Source organism: Engraulis encrasicolus, chromosome 19 (assembly GCF_034702125.1).
Source record: "Engraulis encrasicolus isolate BLACKSEA-1 chromosome 19, IST_EnEncr_1.0, whole genome shotgun sequence".
Lineage (NCBI taxonomy): Eukaryota > Metazoa > Chordata > Actinopteri > Clupeiformes > Engraulidae > Engraulis > Engraulis encrasicolus.
In genome coordinates this window covers 36,305,542-36,321,239 of record NC_085875.1, presented here as the reverse complement: position 1 = coordinate 36,321,239, position 15,698 = coordinate 36,305,542, and the positions used below count along the sequence as shown (strand labels likewise).

Here is a 15,698-nt window from a genome sequence, read left to right as displayed (position 1 = left end):
ATTTTGGACGTTGTACATGAATTATCAGAACACCTGACGGTGAAAAAGACTAAATCTGCAGTCGCTAAATGCACGTAATTGTCAATTTTATTCAACTTCCTTTTCCATTGGGCAGCTACCCACACCCCCTGAATCTGTTTGGTTAAGTTAACCAAGGGAGCGCTGAAATATTGCAAACAAGACCACAGGCTTTGGTGGGAGCTAGAGAACTCATCTTTTTGTCGTAATGGGCTATTTGATGTACTACTTTTAAAGTCCCATGACAGTTAAAGGAAATATCAAGGTTGAAGGCTCACCTTGAGTTCATCCATTCGGTCCTGGATGATGGACTGGTCAGAGGAGCCGCTGGGGTCCTGCCCATTCAGAGACTCCTCCGCCTCCCTCATCCAGGTGTCGATGGAGGCCAGACGCTCCTTAAACCGCTCGTAATCCTGAACTCCAGTCTGACAAGCAATGGCATGGCAGAAACAGGAAGAAGTGAATGTTAAAAAACAATACTCACACGACCAACCAGGTGTCACTGTAGGTCCTGATGACATGAATGATACTCATATCTGTGACAATGTACAGTGTCACAGACCAAAACTTAAAAAAGGCTGTCTGTGTCTCTGCTTCACTGTTTATCTTGCAAAATCCCAAACATTTTTTTTAATTCTTTATTTGGGCTCAATAATGACAATTGAAAATACAAAATTCTAGATATTACTTTGGACACATTACATGTTGAATTCTTTAGTTGATAAAAACGTACACACACACATAGGCGTACCCACAAACACGCACGCGCACACACGCACGCACGCACGCACGCACGCACGCACGCACGCACGCACGCACGCACGCACGCACGCACGCACGCACGCACGCACGCACGCACGCACGCACGCACGCACGCACGCACACACACACACACACACACACACACACACACACACACACACACACCTGCAGGATGCTCTGCTGTCGGCTGAGGCTCTGCTCCAGGCGGCTGAGTCTCTGCGTGAGCATGAGCTGGTCGGACTGGATGGCTGCGGCCGCTGAGGTGTCCACCTGCTGCTTCAGCTGCTCCGCCACCTGCTGCAGCTCCACCAGGGACGCCTGCACCGCAGACAGCTCCTCCAGCAGCTCCTGGGAACATGATACAGTAATGTACTGTAATGTAATGTAATTTACATGATACAGTAATGTACTGTAATGTAATGTAATTTACAGAAATGTACTGTAATGTAATGTAATGTTACAATGCATATCCAGCTCCACCAGCGACGCCTGCACCGCAGACAGCTCCTCCAGCAGCTCCTGGGAACATGATACAGTAATGTACTGTAATGTTATGTAATTTACAGAAATGTACTGTAATGTAATGTACAGTAATGTAATGTTATAATGCATATTCAGCAGCTCCACCAGGGACGCCTGCACTGCAGACAGCTCCTCCAGCAGCTCCTGGAGAACATGATACAGTAATGTAATGTACAGTAATGTAATTTACAGAAAAGTACTGTAATGTAATGTACAGTAACGTAATGTTATAATGCATATTCAGCAGCTCCACCAGGGACGCCTGCACTGCAGACAGCTCCTCCAGTAGCTCCTGGAGAACACGTTGCAGTAATGTACTGTAATGTAATATAATGTAATGTAATGTACAGTAATGTACTGTAATGTTATATAATGTCATGTAATGTAATGTACTGTAATGTACAGGAATGTACAGTAATGTAATGTAGTGTAATGTACTGTAATGTTTTAATGCATATTCAGCAGCTCCACCACTGCAGACAGCTCCTCTAGCAGCTCCTGAGAACATGATACAGTGATGTGCTGTCATGCAATGTAATGCAATGTACTGTAATGTACTGTAATGTTATAATATAGATATATAAATGAGGGACAAATATGTAATTCTATGAAAGAAATAAATTAAAGGAAAAATGGCCGGACCGAACCTGGCTGCACATATGCAACATCATGATGCCAAAATAGTGAACTCACTCCACACTGCTACAATCTGGCTGCACACATATGCAACATCATGATGCCAAACTAGTGAACTCACGCTACACAGCTACAAGACTGGCTGCATGCAATATGCAGCATCATGAACAGTCAACTCACGCCACACTGGTGGATGCTGGCGGACACCTCCTCCTCGGGCAGTTCTTTGGCACTGGCTGCCTTGAGCAGCCCGTCTGCCCGCTCCTCCAGCCTCTGGACGCTGGCGCTGCCCTGCCGCTGCAGCTGCTTGTAGCTCTGCCACTGCTGCAGCAGAGACTTGCTGCCCCCCAGCGCCTCACACAGCTCCTCCTGGAGACTGGCCCACCTGCAACACACAGGAACATACGCACATGAACCCACGCACGCATACGCGCAGGCATGCACACACACACACACACACACACAGACACACACACGCTCACACACACACGCACACACACACAGACACACACACACACACGCACACACACACACACACACACACACACACACACACGCACACGCACACACACACGCTCACACACAGACAGACACACACACACACACACACGCACACACACACACGCGCTCACACACAGACACACACACACACACACACACACACGCACACACACACGCTCACACACAGACACACACACACACACACACACACACACACACACACGCACACACACACAGATACATACATACAGACAACATTGTCAATACTGTTGTACAGATTCATCGTTGCACCATAATGTATACGCCTACTGCATACACTAAGGACTAAGATAAATGTATGCAATCATCCCATTTAGTATACGTATGATGTACTAATATAATGGCTTTCATGAGGTACATATGACTTTAAACACCTGAAGGCAAGAAAGGCTTACCTGGTGTTGGTTTCTTTGTGGTTGAGGTGGAGTGAGTCACACACAGAGGGATGGCACTCCTTTAGGAGCTGCTGAGTCACCGCATCAAATCTCTGCAGACTGCTCTCCTGGGTCTTCAGCTGCTCTTGCAGATTCTACACGCACAAACACGCACACACGCACGCACGCATGCACGCACACACGCACGAACACACACACACACAAACACACACACACACACACACGCACGCACGCACACACGCACACACACAGACACACAGACACACACAGAGAAACACATACACACATGCACACGCACACACACACAGAGAAACACACACACACACACACACACACACACACACACACACACACACACACACACACACACACACACACACTGCTGTTATCAAATGCCCTGGTTTACACACAACCTGAGGTTATCCCCCTGAAAATGAATCTTCCTTAAAACCCAGGCAAAAGTGGAGATAAAAAAACCCTCTGGTTTGACGTTTGTATATTGACCTCTTTACAGTTTGTAAACAGATATGACGTAATTTGGCTGTGTACACATCGCTGCCTCAGAATCGACCATGCTCCGTTCACTTGTACAGAGACTCGACAGGTGTTTTTTTCCGAAATAAGATAACGGATGCTCGCGCTAACTTCAGATATGCAGTGGGCACCACAGACACGGGCATTCCTGGCGATGTCCTCAGTCCAGTCAGTAGTTTAATGTCTTGTAACAACAAACATCTCCTATGCTTCTGGAACAGCCTCTTCCCTCTCAAAATAGTACAACAAGTGTACTTTCCGGAATCTGTATTTTTTATCAACGTACACGCTTCAGAACGGCAGTTTTTCTCTCTTTAGTGTCTGCACTGTCAGCCAGTATTACATACAGCCTCACCACTCCCTATTTTACCCATGCCTGCAATTCACCTAGCGGCCGCTGTCGAGAGAGCGCAGCCCATTCTTTCTGAACGGAGTAGGCGGCCCTAGAGTGCAGTACCACCCAGAAGAGTGGAGTCTCTCGTAATACCCTTAAAACATCTCTGGTGTGTTTGAGTCAACGATGCGCACGCATTCATGAGGACGTCGATTCTGAACGGGTGAATAAACAGAGAAAACTGGGACTCTCCTTACACTTCACAGACATAACGTATTTATGACTGCTCTCGGAGGCATATTTATGTGGATTTGCCAACTAGTGTGAAATAATATTATTTTGGTAAAGGTAGGGAAGAGAACTGTTTGCTTATCAAAATACCAGGCTGTGTGTATAATGTTTGTTTGTTTGTGCTGGCTGTGTTGGTATCTATGTAAGAGGCAGAGTAACAGTAAGAGCCACAGTAAGGCCGAATCCCATGTCTAATTGCTACTGTACCCCTACCCCTATGCCTTCCTCTTTCCACTCATGCCTTCGAACAGAGCAGTAAGGCGTAGGGGCTGGAAATGCAACCCCTACGAATTGAGACACCCCTTTAACAATCACGGAATGACACCCATTGCATTAAAAAAACAGCCTCTCTACGGTAAAACCAACAATATTGCTTTTAATTTCTCAATTTAAAAAAGGACAACGGTGTTGCGCAACCCTGGCAAAGCCTCCATGACCCACCTGCAGCCCCTCCTCTTGCAGCTGCACGGCCTCCAGGGAGCCGGTGAGGAGCCTCAGGCGGGAGATGGAGTAGCGGCCCTCTGTCAGGTGGCTGCCGATCTCCTCCGTCGCCTGCTTGTGCAGCATCCACTGGTCCAGCACCGAGCGCAGGCTCACCTTCAGCTGCCCGATCTGAACACACATAGCAGAGACAGCAAGTTATACCATGGTATGAGCCGAGGGAATCCAATTTCCGTGCTAACTGCCCGTTTAAGTGATAAAGCATCATCTGTTCCACTCTTTCATGGTCTAATGTGCATATTTGGGAGGCGCTACAGAGCACACATCACAAGGAAAAACATCTACAAACATTCATTCATACCCAACACAATCTCTATGGTTAACAAGCAATGGAAAAGCTAGGCTGGTGTAACAAAAAATAAGGGACTGGATCTGGTAGGGAGGGGATGTATGAAAGGCTTTATGTGTGTATTTATGTTTTGATCAATGGAGTGAAAATGTACATTTATGTTTTTATGGTGAGATCAAAGACAAATGTCATGCTTGCATGACAATAAAGTAAATTCTATTCTATTCTATTCTATTCTATCACAACAGCCTAATGTTGAGAAAATGCTGTAGCTTTGTTAAAAGGGATACTAAAATTGAATGACTTTTCCAAAACTTTCAAGACGTTCCCCTGGTCCAGCACCAAGCTGAGGCTCACCTATAGCCACCCTGGCTAATTAAACCATGTGATGAGGGCACCTGCTCTGAATGTGGGTGTGAGTTTAGTTTTTTACTGTTGTTCACTTGCATCTATTAATTTGACCCGACATTGAGTTTCACAAAACAGTGGGGACTTTACATTTGTTATTGAGTGCTGTGATGTTGTCTTTTGATGTTATTCTATGTTTAACTTTATACAACTTAATATTGTGATATAATTGATGTCAGTGATGTGCTGTGATGTTTTTAAATACAGGTTTGAGCAATAGACTGCAGAGCAGGACAGGTCCAGCTCTATAAAATACTAATGTGCTTCTTCCTTCCGGTCATTCAACAGAGCGAATCCCCCCTCCATATCCTAAGACAGCCAGAGTGAGAGAAAGAAACAGAGTCGGAAACCAACCAGTTGGTCCAGACTGGTCCAGCTCTGATTGACAGCTTGGATGGTATCCATGACGATGGCACAGGCCTCGTCGGTCTTGTTCTGGACCAGAGCGCAGGCCTGTTCCTCCAGCTTCTCCATCTCCTTCTCTTTCTCCTTCACCCTCTCCTCCATCTCCTGAGGCAGACAAAACACACAACATCAACAAAAGGACGATGAAGGCATGAACATGCAGGTGCTGGACCAAGCAGATGAAAATGGGAACAAAAGTGAAAGGTCAACAACACTGATCAATATTCCCGATATGAGAATGATACTGGTTTGGTTAGGTGATTATTTGGATCACAGGGATCAAAGAATTAACGGTATACTGCAAATTGACCTTACAACTGGGTCAAGGGCTATGACCCAGCCCTCACCCTTTAAAGCTTTAATCCCAAGGAAACCTAACAGCATCTACTGGCTAGGGTCTAAGATTAAGGGTAACATGAGCTGTAATCAATACATTGAACTCAGAGTTGAGCATGAATGCAAAGATGAAGGAATGGATAAATGAAAACTCAAGCAATTAACAAATGAAGAAACTGTAAACAAATGTCTGAGTGAATGAGTGAAGGGGGCTTGCCTAACATTCTAAGTTAATAAGATAGTGAAGAGGCCGTCCTGGCATTCTAAGTGAATGAGATTGTGAGGGGGGCTTGAAAGGAAAATAAAGGTCCGCAACACTGTTTAATGCTCCCAAAATTTAATGGAAAGATGTTTCGTTTGTAAATTTTGGGAGCATTAAACAGTGTTGCGGACCTTTATTTTCCTTTCAATTATCTTATGTTTGGTCCAGCACCTGGGCTACAACTGATGTGCGCGCATTCTCTGACTTTTTGAATTGTGAGGGGGCTTGTCTGGCATTCGAAGTGTGAAAGGGGCTTGCCTGGCATTGTAAGTGAATAAGACAGTGAAGGGGGCTTGTCTGGCATTGTAAGTGAATAAGATAGTGAAGGGGGCTTGCCTGCCATTGTAAGTGAATAAGATAGTGAAGGGGGCTTGCCTGCCATTGTAAGTGAATAAGATAGTGAAGGGGGCTTGCCTGGCATTATGTCTATGTGAATAAGATAGTGAAAGTGGGGGGCTTGCCTGGCATTCTGTCTATGTGAATAAGACAGTGAAAGGGGGGGCTTGCCTGGCATTCTGTCTATGTGAATAAGACAGTGAAAGGGGGGGCTTGCCTGGCATTCCTTGAGGGCGTTCTGTACGGAGGGCAGGTCCCTGAGGCACAGCTTCCCCTTGAGCCGCTCCTCCTGGGTGCAGAGCCAGCCCTTCAGCTGCTCCACGTGCCTCTCATACTCCACCCACGACTCCAGCAGCGTCTCCAGAAACTGGATCTACAGGCAACACACAGAGCAGCTAACATCAAAATACGTCAAGCCATTTTGCACAACATAATTCAGATTTTTATTTATTTGTAGTTCATTTAGCAGGGACAATGCGGTGCATACCATTACAAACTTGACATGACAAGGCCATGACATAGCTTGCAGATGTGAATACATAAAAGATTTGTAGCTAGATACCTAATTTGTAACCTCAGTCCCTGAAGCCGCTCCTAGCAAACAAACAAGACCATTACTGATCCCTGAAGGGTTTAGACAGTGAGGAAGATGTCCACCCCAGTCCAACCACTTCATGCTAGGGGTGTAAATTACAGCCTCCATGACGATCCGATTCAATACCGATTTCATCGAGGCATTTGATTCTTTTCCATATGCCCCAAGATACGATTCGCTTCAATTTTTTCCAATTACTTTTCCACTTCTGTTATGTTATGGAACTATGTTATGGTGATTTGATTATTTTTCGACACTTAAGAATGCCCCACTGTACGATGCGATTCCATTTGATTGTCGGCCATAGGATCGATGCATCGATTCATATAGATTATTACACCCCTATGCTCTTCCATATCATTGGGCCATTAACTCTGCATTCCTGCTCTACATGAAGTCATGGGGAGAATGGTAATGTCCTCCCATACTGTACCCGTTCTGTGATGTTGGCCTGCAGGATCTGCCAGTTGCGGTTCATGGATCCCAGCCGCTCGGCAAAGTCGGTCTTGTCGCTGCGCTTGCCCACCACGTCCTGCCCGCTGACCTGCACCACCGACTGGTTCACAAAGTCCACCGTCAGCTGCTTACAGTTCACATCCACCCTGAAGCCCTACAGCAGTCAAGTTGGGAAGGAGAGAGGGATAGACAGCAAAGAAAAGCAGCAGAACAGTGAAACAATGTAATCATCTTTAACCATTGGTCTTTCAAAGGTAAGTGGCTAGCGGCACATAAAAGAAGAAAAAAAAAAACGGGTAAAAAGGGGATAATTACAGAGTACATACCATTAATTGGGTAACAATGGGGTAACAGAGAGAAGATAGATGATTAGATTGTTAGGAAATACGCAGTAGTTTCAACTTTCATAGTAATTGTTGAGATATGTGTATTACTTGGTATTTGCTTTGTAAATACCACCTTTTTACCCGTTAGATACCATGTAACTTCTTTCCGTTACCCTGCTGTTCTACAGAAAGTACACAGTTAATTACTGTACCGTAAAGTAAAGCGTTACCAAACATGTTTGTGCTAATTGGGTAAACTGTGCTACCTTGTACTTCTGCAGAAACTCCTGGATGACAGTGGAGCCCACAGCAGATTTGAGGTTCTCTTCATCCTCCTGCAGCACCTTGTCCATGAGGGAGATCCAGCCCACCAGCTCGGACATGGCGTGCCGCGACGCCAGCTTCTCCATCTGAAGCTGTAGTGGTCAGATAAGAGGTACGTATCACATCATGCACGTACATACAGCTGGAGGATGAATACCACAATAGCCCCATCACGCATGCCGTACCTCCTGTGGTACGCTGTAATAGTCATTGAAAATTTAACTATCATAGTACTAGTCTACTATAACATATCACAGGGCCTTTAATGCACTATGACTTGGTTATTGCCACTCTGGTAACATCAAATTTATAATGGTGTGTCTTAACGGGTTAAACTCATGACAACAGCACTGTAGACAGTAGTACCACTACCACCACTACTACCACTGCAGTACTACGTACTTAATGAGAAAGATTTAGGCTACCATACATAATCTCTAATGGTTAAAACAGTCATTTTAAACCGACACTTTTAAACTGTCTCTGCTACTACTGCTATAATTCATTCCTATAATTATTTCATTCATTTAGCATTCACTTGCTTTGTTGCACAGAACATGAATTAAACAGCAGCTCTTGGGAGATGTATTAATAGCAAATAGGCCCAAGGAGGCCATCTTGGACAATGATGAACTGGTTTTACTGGGCCACGAGGAACTAAAGGAGATTGCTCCGCCAAGAAGTTAACCTCTAGCATGTATAACACTACCAACTAAGCCCAGAGGATGGGCGGGCTATTCAGTGCATGCATAGTGTCAAGTCAACAGCAGACAGGCTAGGGTGAAAGAGCAGTAAACGGCAAAATCATAATTGCTGTACGTGTCCCACTGAACACCTACAGCTGAGCTTTGAGAAAGTGTTAGCTAATCCTGTTAGTGTAAACGAGTAATCCCTCAGAGGGCTGGGAAACTCCTTGGTGGTCGGTCCATAATAATGCCATGCTGCTCACTAGTAAACAGGTGGTCTCACTCTCCATGGCTGCAGTTCACCAGTACTGGTGGTCTTTAGGCTGCAATTGGTGCTCATTAGTACACTGTGGGTTACATCTGGGTTGAGCTAGACAGGTGTAGCAAAAAACAAGGGTCTAGAACTGGTGCCTGACTTGTATATGATGCGTATTCTGGGAAGGGTTGCTAGAGGGAGGGGAAAGATACAATATATGTATTTATGTTTCGCACAATAGAATGAAAGTCCATATATGGTTTTACCTGTATACAGTGAGACCAAAGACAAATTTCATGCTGGCATGACGTAGTCTATTCTATCCTATCTGATCTGATATTACTTCAATGCAAAGACAGATCACATTAATATTCATAGAATTATTTCCCCAAGATACCAAAAGGCCATTTAATGTTTGGCCTTATTCATCTGATGATAAGTCATTGATTGATTGATTGATTGATTGATTGATTGATTGATTGATTGATTGATTGACTCATTCATTCATGCATTCAGTGAACATCACAGGAATTGTCCAGTTCCCATCTAGTCTCCATGTGATTGGTCCTGTACTGTACCTGGTGCAGCCTCTCCTGGACGAGGGGCATGCGGGTGGCCAGCTCCCCCCACTGTGAGTCCACCAGGGCCAACTCCGACCTCACGGCTGCAGTGTCCATGCGCTTCAGCCGCAGCAGCTGGTTCCCCTCGGTCGTCACAGAGGCCTTGAGGGGAGAGCGCCTCTCCACCTCCTTACAGAACTCCTGCAGGACACATTCCAGAGAATCCACTTAAGCCTGACTCAAACTACACGACTATCGCGCCGATTCTCTGCTGAAAACCCCCCTTACGACAATCGCTGGAACGTTACCCCCCAGGACCATTGCAAGCGATTGTCGGGAAAGATTTCCTCGTTGTGAGCAACGTTCCAAGATAGAACTTTGGCAGCTCAAAGAGTCGCCAATCGCAAATCGTAGAAATCAAACAGTGTTTGATATTTGCGACTGGAAATAGAACGTCGGGCATTGTCTCGGTGACTGCGAGCAGCGACAAGATTGACAGTTGCGATTCTCTTCTAGTGTGCATTGCACCCCGACGCCAAAATCGGACACACAATCGCTAGTCGTGTAGTTTGAGCCTGGCTTTACAGTACAGTCACTAACTTTTCAGTCACTCCCACTCACCATTCTGATGCTCGGTTTGAACTGCAGCAGATCGTCTTGACCATGGCTAGTGTGCCCAAAGGCATTGAGTTGCCACCAGTCAGATTTCAGACTTCTCTGATAAAGTTTTAAGTATGTTTTAGGTGAAAGGTTTCAGATTTTATGATTGAAAAACATTATCTTTTTATCATTATCTCATTATCAGTGTTTTATCTATGACATCATCAGCCTGAACATTCCACCATTCATTTCAATGGGAACAGTCACAGAAATACGACAATAACGAAAAAAAATCCCAAGAAGAAGTACAGACAATTCGAAAGTGGGGTGCCATCTTCGGGCTGGTCGTTTTAAAGTTTGAACGGTGTCTCTATCTCTGCCCTTAGCAAGCCCACTGAATGATTACACAAAGCTAGATTAGCTTCAGGTTGACACGGTCATTCTATACAACATAGTAGATTGTGCTAAGAAGAGATTGGTGCTGCCTATATGATTAATCTGCTAACAGATTATCTGGATACCATGGTGATCTCCACATTAGCGCATTAGATAGGACTGTGTGTTTGCATCAGTCGTTATTAATAAAACATAACAGAGAATAGAGGACATGGTGTGGAATATGATACAGTTGGAGCCATTGATGTTGTACTATGTTCTCTTGACCGCATCATGATGGCTCCTGGCAAGGTCAAGCTTGACACATACACCTTGGAAATCTCATGGGAGATGCATGATACACCAACCCTGTCTCATGACATTTCGTAGTACGGTCAAGAGAAAAAAAAAACTATAATATTTGTGATACTGTTACGAAAAACATAGGTGGCGGATTCGTAGCCCAGTCACGAAAAACACGTGACCGTATTACGAAATGGCACGAGACTGGGCTGGATACAAACACTGAATGGGAAACCGGAGTGGCTACTACTTTATGACAATAGAAAATACTTCTCTTTTACATGCCTATTGAAAAAAAACAAATATGTAATGAACCTTATACAAGTATAAGTCTCAAAGGAAAGCGTACCAGGAAAGTGTGCAGGTGGTCTCGCACCATCTCTGGATCCTGTCCCACTACCATGGCCTGAGTACTCCAGTACTCCAGGCGCTCCAGAGCGTCCTGTAGCCACTGGCTCAGCTCTGTCATCTCCCCCTGGTACCTGAGGAGGAGGATGGGGATTGGGGCACATGACATCATTCGCAACATACCTCATCAAGCCTTCCACACACCCGCTCTGAAAAAGTGCAGAGCACTGGTCCGAGTTAGCCTGATTATCATCGACTTTCAAATCTCTTTGAGATTTGGTCTGACCAAGAGCATAACAATTAACGTTTCCCAAACGGCATGGTTGACCCGCCTCCTCAGGTTTGCTACTGATTGATTGGTTTCCGACAAAGTGGGTGAAATTACTCTGGATGCTATGCTTTATGCTATGTCTGCTGCATACTGCATGCTCCGCAAAGCCGAGGGAACCTGTATGCCTCCAGCCTCTGCAGCTAAAGTTGTCTCAAAGCGCTTTCAAAATACACATACACACCTATACACTTTCCCACATTCACACACCAGCTCTGGAGGCTGTCACATGGCATCAAATGTTCGGGGGTTCATGTGAGAAGGTGCATACATACACAAGCAGACAAACACACACACACACACACACACACACACACACACACACACACACACACACACACACACACACACACGCACGCACACACACACACACACACACACACACACACACACACACACACACACACACTTTCCCACATTCACACAGCAGCTCATTGAAAAGGGGGTTGGGGGTTGTTTCTCTCACTTGCTCTGGTGCTTGAGGATGGCCTCCAGCCGCTGCAGCTCCTTGCTGACCTTGGTGCTGCAGCTGAGCCAGCGCTCCCCCAGCAGCGTGAGCTGGTTCTCCAGCGCCGGGCAGCCCAGAGCCTGCAGCAGCCGACGCCCCTCTCCCAGAAGCCCTTGCAGCTCCGGCTGACGCTCCGCCAGACGCTCACGCTGACCCTGCAGCCATAGAAGGGGGACACAGAAGAAGAAGAGGGAAGGGAGGATAGCAGTCAGGATGTAGCCCCTTGCTTATTATGATTACTTACTTCCTTGTATTTTAGGAAAGCCAATAATTACTTAGTAATTTTTCACATATGCATTGCACATTGCTGCTGTGGATCTATCAAATAAGAATTGGAATATTGTGCAGATTGTCTGCCAGGCACAGTACCCAAAGAAAGGTTAGGATTAAGAATAGGGAGGCACTCAGTCTCAAATGGGGGGAAATTTGGGAAGGCCCAATCAAAAAGTGAACCGAAGCTCTCACATCATTCTAGAGCAATGTTTCCCAACCTTTTTTGTCTTGTGTACCCCCAAGCCTTTTTGGTGTGCCATGAGTACCCCCTAAGTCAAGTTCTATATCACTTTCTCCATCCCAATGTAACTAAGCTCCATATATTTGTTAACATTTAACATTTTTCAAGTACCCCCTGCAGTGTGCTCGCGTACCCCTAGTGGTACACGTACCCCTGGTTGGGAAACACTGTTCTAGAGAGATGTATATTAATCATACAAGGAAGGAGCCACTAGGGGGGAAATAAACAACAGTGAGCACCTGGTAAAGGGTGATTCTCTCAGTCAGCTTCTCCTCGGACTCCTCCTGCACCGCCACTCCAGCCAGGGTGTCCTCAGCAGCCACCAGTTCCTGGGACAGGGTGTGGCAATCCTGCACCACACGCGTCCAGCACTGCAATATACACACGCACACACACACATAGGTGAAACAGACAGATACACACACACGCCCACGCGCACGCGCGCACACACACACACACACACACACACACACACACACACACACACACACACACACACACACACACACACACACACACTGTCATAACTATACACATCTACTGAATACATGGTCCTTGCTTATGCAACACTGATCGGTCTTCTGTAGCCTCTTACTGCAGATGGGCCCGTAAACGGGCCTATTCTCTCTTTGCTGAAAGCATTCAACTACATCATAACAACATTGCTATAACAATGCAAGGAGTCTGAGGTCACCCATTAAGACTTGGTCATTACCATTTTGATGACAATAAGGTTATAACAGAGGCCCTGCGTTAAGGGGTTATTCCTTAGTCATCATCGTCTGCCATTGGCTGGCTCGCACCTCAAGGACGTGCTCTATCTCCACTCCGCGCCGGTGGGCTTGCTTGAGGATGCTCTGGGCTCGTTTCAGCGTCTCCTCCAGCTCCTGTGTCTCCGACGGCAACACAAACACGCTGATCTTCCTGAAGAAGGTCTCTGTCAGGATGGTGTGAGACTCAAGGCCTTGGAAAAACTCCTGGAAGGGGATGGGGAAGATGAGATACATAGAAGTATTTTTCCTGAGTTTTCCAGGTATTTAAACAAAAGAGATGACTTCAGATGGCAAAGCCAAAACAAGTGTCTCATTCACAGCCAGGAGATCATACTGTCACTCGCAACATAATGGCGTTACAGTGTTATAGTGTTATAGTGAATAATACACAAGCTTTGTAAATTCATCTCTGTAAAAAATGAATAGAAGATGAGATTTTGCTCGTAGCTCTCCTAGAGTTTGATCGCTAATCTGTTATTAATGTTGACAACAGTATCATAATAGAGCATCTGGGTTACCCCAGGTGACGTGAAGCGCCTTGAGTTTAACTTTTTTTTCTACTCAGTCTGCCCGGGGTGGAGAGACAGACAATCTGCAATCCGCCTTGCGCTGATATTCAACGCTGAATACACTCATATTCATTAACAAACAATAGAACACATCTGCCTCCTACTGTAAAATCCGCATTCAGTGTGATCGTGCCATTATAAAGGCAAAAAAGTCCCTCTTCCAAGAACTGTATGGTCAGCAAGTTGTGTTGAGTGAGTATGTGCAGTGTCCCTCCCGTCTTCACCTTGTGTTTGGAGAGCAGACTGTGCACCTCGTCCACAGAGCTGGCCATGAGCTTCTGTCCGGCGGCCATCTTGTCCTGCGCGGTGTCCAGGAGGTCGGTGAGGTCCTGCAGGGCGCGCTCGTACTGGGTCTTCAGGGCCAGGTTCTGGTTCAGCCCGCTGCGGCGCGAGCCCACTGTCAGCATCAACTCCTCGTAGGCGTCCTGCAATATCAATATCAATGTCAACAACGCAGCATCACGCATTTGGTCAGACAACAGAAAGGGGTGACACTGTGCTCATCTACATACACTGCGTGCACATGCGTGTAGCAGGGTGGGTGGGTGTGTGTGTCTATTGTGTGTGTGTGTGTGTGTGTGTGTGTGTGTGTCTATTGTGTGTGTGTGTGTGTGTGTGTGTGTGTGTGTGTGTGTGTGTGTGTGTGTGTGTGTGTGTGTGTGTGTGTGTGTGTGTGTGTGTGTGTGTGTGTGTGTGTGTGTGCTCCTGTACCTGTAGTTTAAGCAGCTGGTTGGTGGTGGCCTGGTCTGGCTGCAGGTGTGTGTGTGTGGTGTGTGTGTGTGGTGTGTGGTGTGTGTGTGTGTGTGTGTGTGTGTGTGTGTGTGTGTGTGTGTGTGTGTGTGTGTGTGTGTGTGTGTGTGTCTGTGTGTATACCTGTAGTTTAAGCAGCTGGTTGGTGGTGGCATGGTCTGGCTGCAGGTGTGTGTGTGTGTGTGTGTGTGTGTGTGTGTGTGTGTGTGTGTGTGTGTGTGTGTGTGTGTGTGTGTGTGTGTGTGTGTGTGTCTGTGTGTGTGTGTATACCTGTAGTTTAAGCAGCTGGTTGGTGGTGGCCTGGTCTGGCTGCAGGTGTGTGTGTGTGTGTGTGTGTGTGTGTGGGTGTGTGTGTGTGTGTGTGTGTGTGTGTGTGTGTGTGTGTGTGTGTGTGTGTGTGTGTGTGTGTGTGTGTGTGTGTGTGTGTGTGTGTGTGTGTACCTGTAGTTTAAGCAGCTGGTTGGTGGTGGCCTGGTCTGGCTGCAGCTGGCCTCCTCTGGTCTTCAGCTCACTCAGCTTCTGTTCCAGCTCACGCAGGATCTCCTCTGCCTCAGCCACGATCTGCACAACAACACAATAGCTCAGTCATTCACTCGTTTATTTCAGTGGTTCTCAACCTTTTTTGAACAAACGCTCCCTGGACCTCATCATAAGCCACCCAACGCCCCCCTGACCTCATCATAAGCTTGCCAACACCCCCTTAATATTGAAAAACAAAACAGACTACAGACTAATGCTACCCAATGACAACTTAGGTTCTCTCAGCTATATCTTTCTCCCCCCCCCCCCCCCCCCACTCCCTGGGGGGCTGTAGCGCCCCCGTTGAGAAACACTAGTTTATATGGATAGGACAATGCA

At 46.3% G+C, this 15,698-nt stretch overlaps 1 protein-coding gene across 1 annotated transcript in view; it reads right to left on the bottom strand.

Annotated features, from left to right (window-relative positions):
* syne1b (spectrin repeat containing, nuclear envelope 1b) overlaps window positions 1–15,698 on the bottom strand; it is a 204,358-nt gene that overhangs the window by 31,584 nt on the left and 157,076 nt on the right. Inside the window, exons 116-131 of the mRNA XM_063184266.1 lie at window positions 15,282–15,401; window positions 14,315–14,515; window positions 13,552–13,725; window positions 12,988–13,119; window positions 12,193–12,389; window positions 11,400–11,532; window positions 9,791–9,973; window positions 8,213–8,362; window positions 7,598–7,774; window positions 6,787–6,942; window positions 5,585–5,740; window positions 4,474–4,644; window positions 2,874–3,007; window positions 2,119–2,323; window positions 946–1,128; window positions 297–443 (exon numbers count right to left, since the gene is read on the bottom strand). Coding sequence (XP_063040336.1) covers window positions 297–443; window positions 946–1,128; window positions 2,119–2,323; window positions 2,874–3,007; window positions 4,474–4,644; window positions 5,585–5,740; window positions 6,787–6,942; window positions 7,598–7,774; window positions 8,213–8,362; window positions 9,791–9,973; window positions 11,400–11,532; window positions 12,193–12,389; window positions 12,988–13,119; window positions 13,552–13,725; window positions 14,315–14,515; window positions 15,282–15,401 — 2,619 coding nt within the window. The remainder of the gene's footprint in view (window positions 1–296; window positions 444–945; window positions 1,129–2,118; window positions 2,324–2,873; window positions 3,008–4,473; window positions 4,645–5,584; window positions 5,741–6,786; window positions 6,943–7,597; window positions 7,775–8,212; window positions 8,363–9,790; window positions 9,974–11,399; window positions 11,533–12,192; window positions 12,390–12,987; window positions 13,120–13,551; window positions 13,726–14,314; window positions 14,516–15,281; window positions 15,402–15,698) is intronic.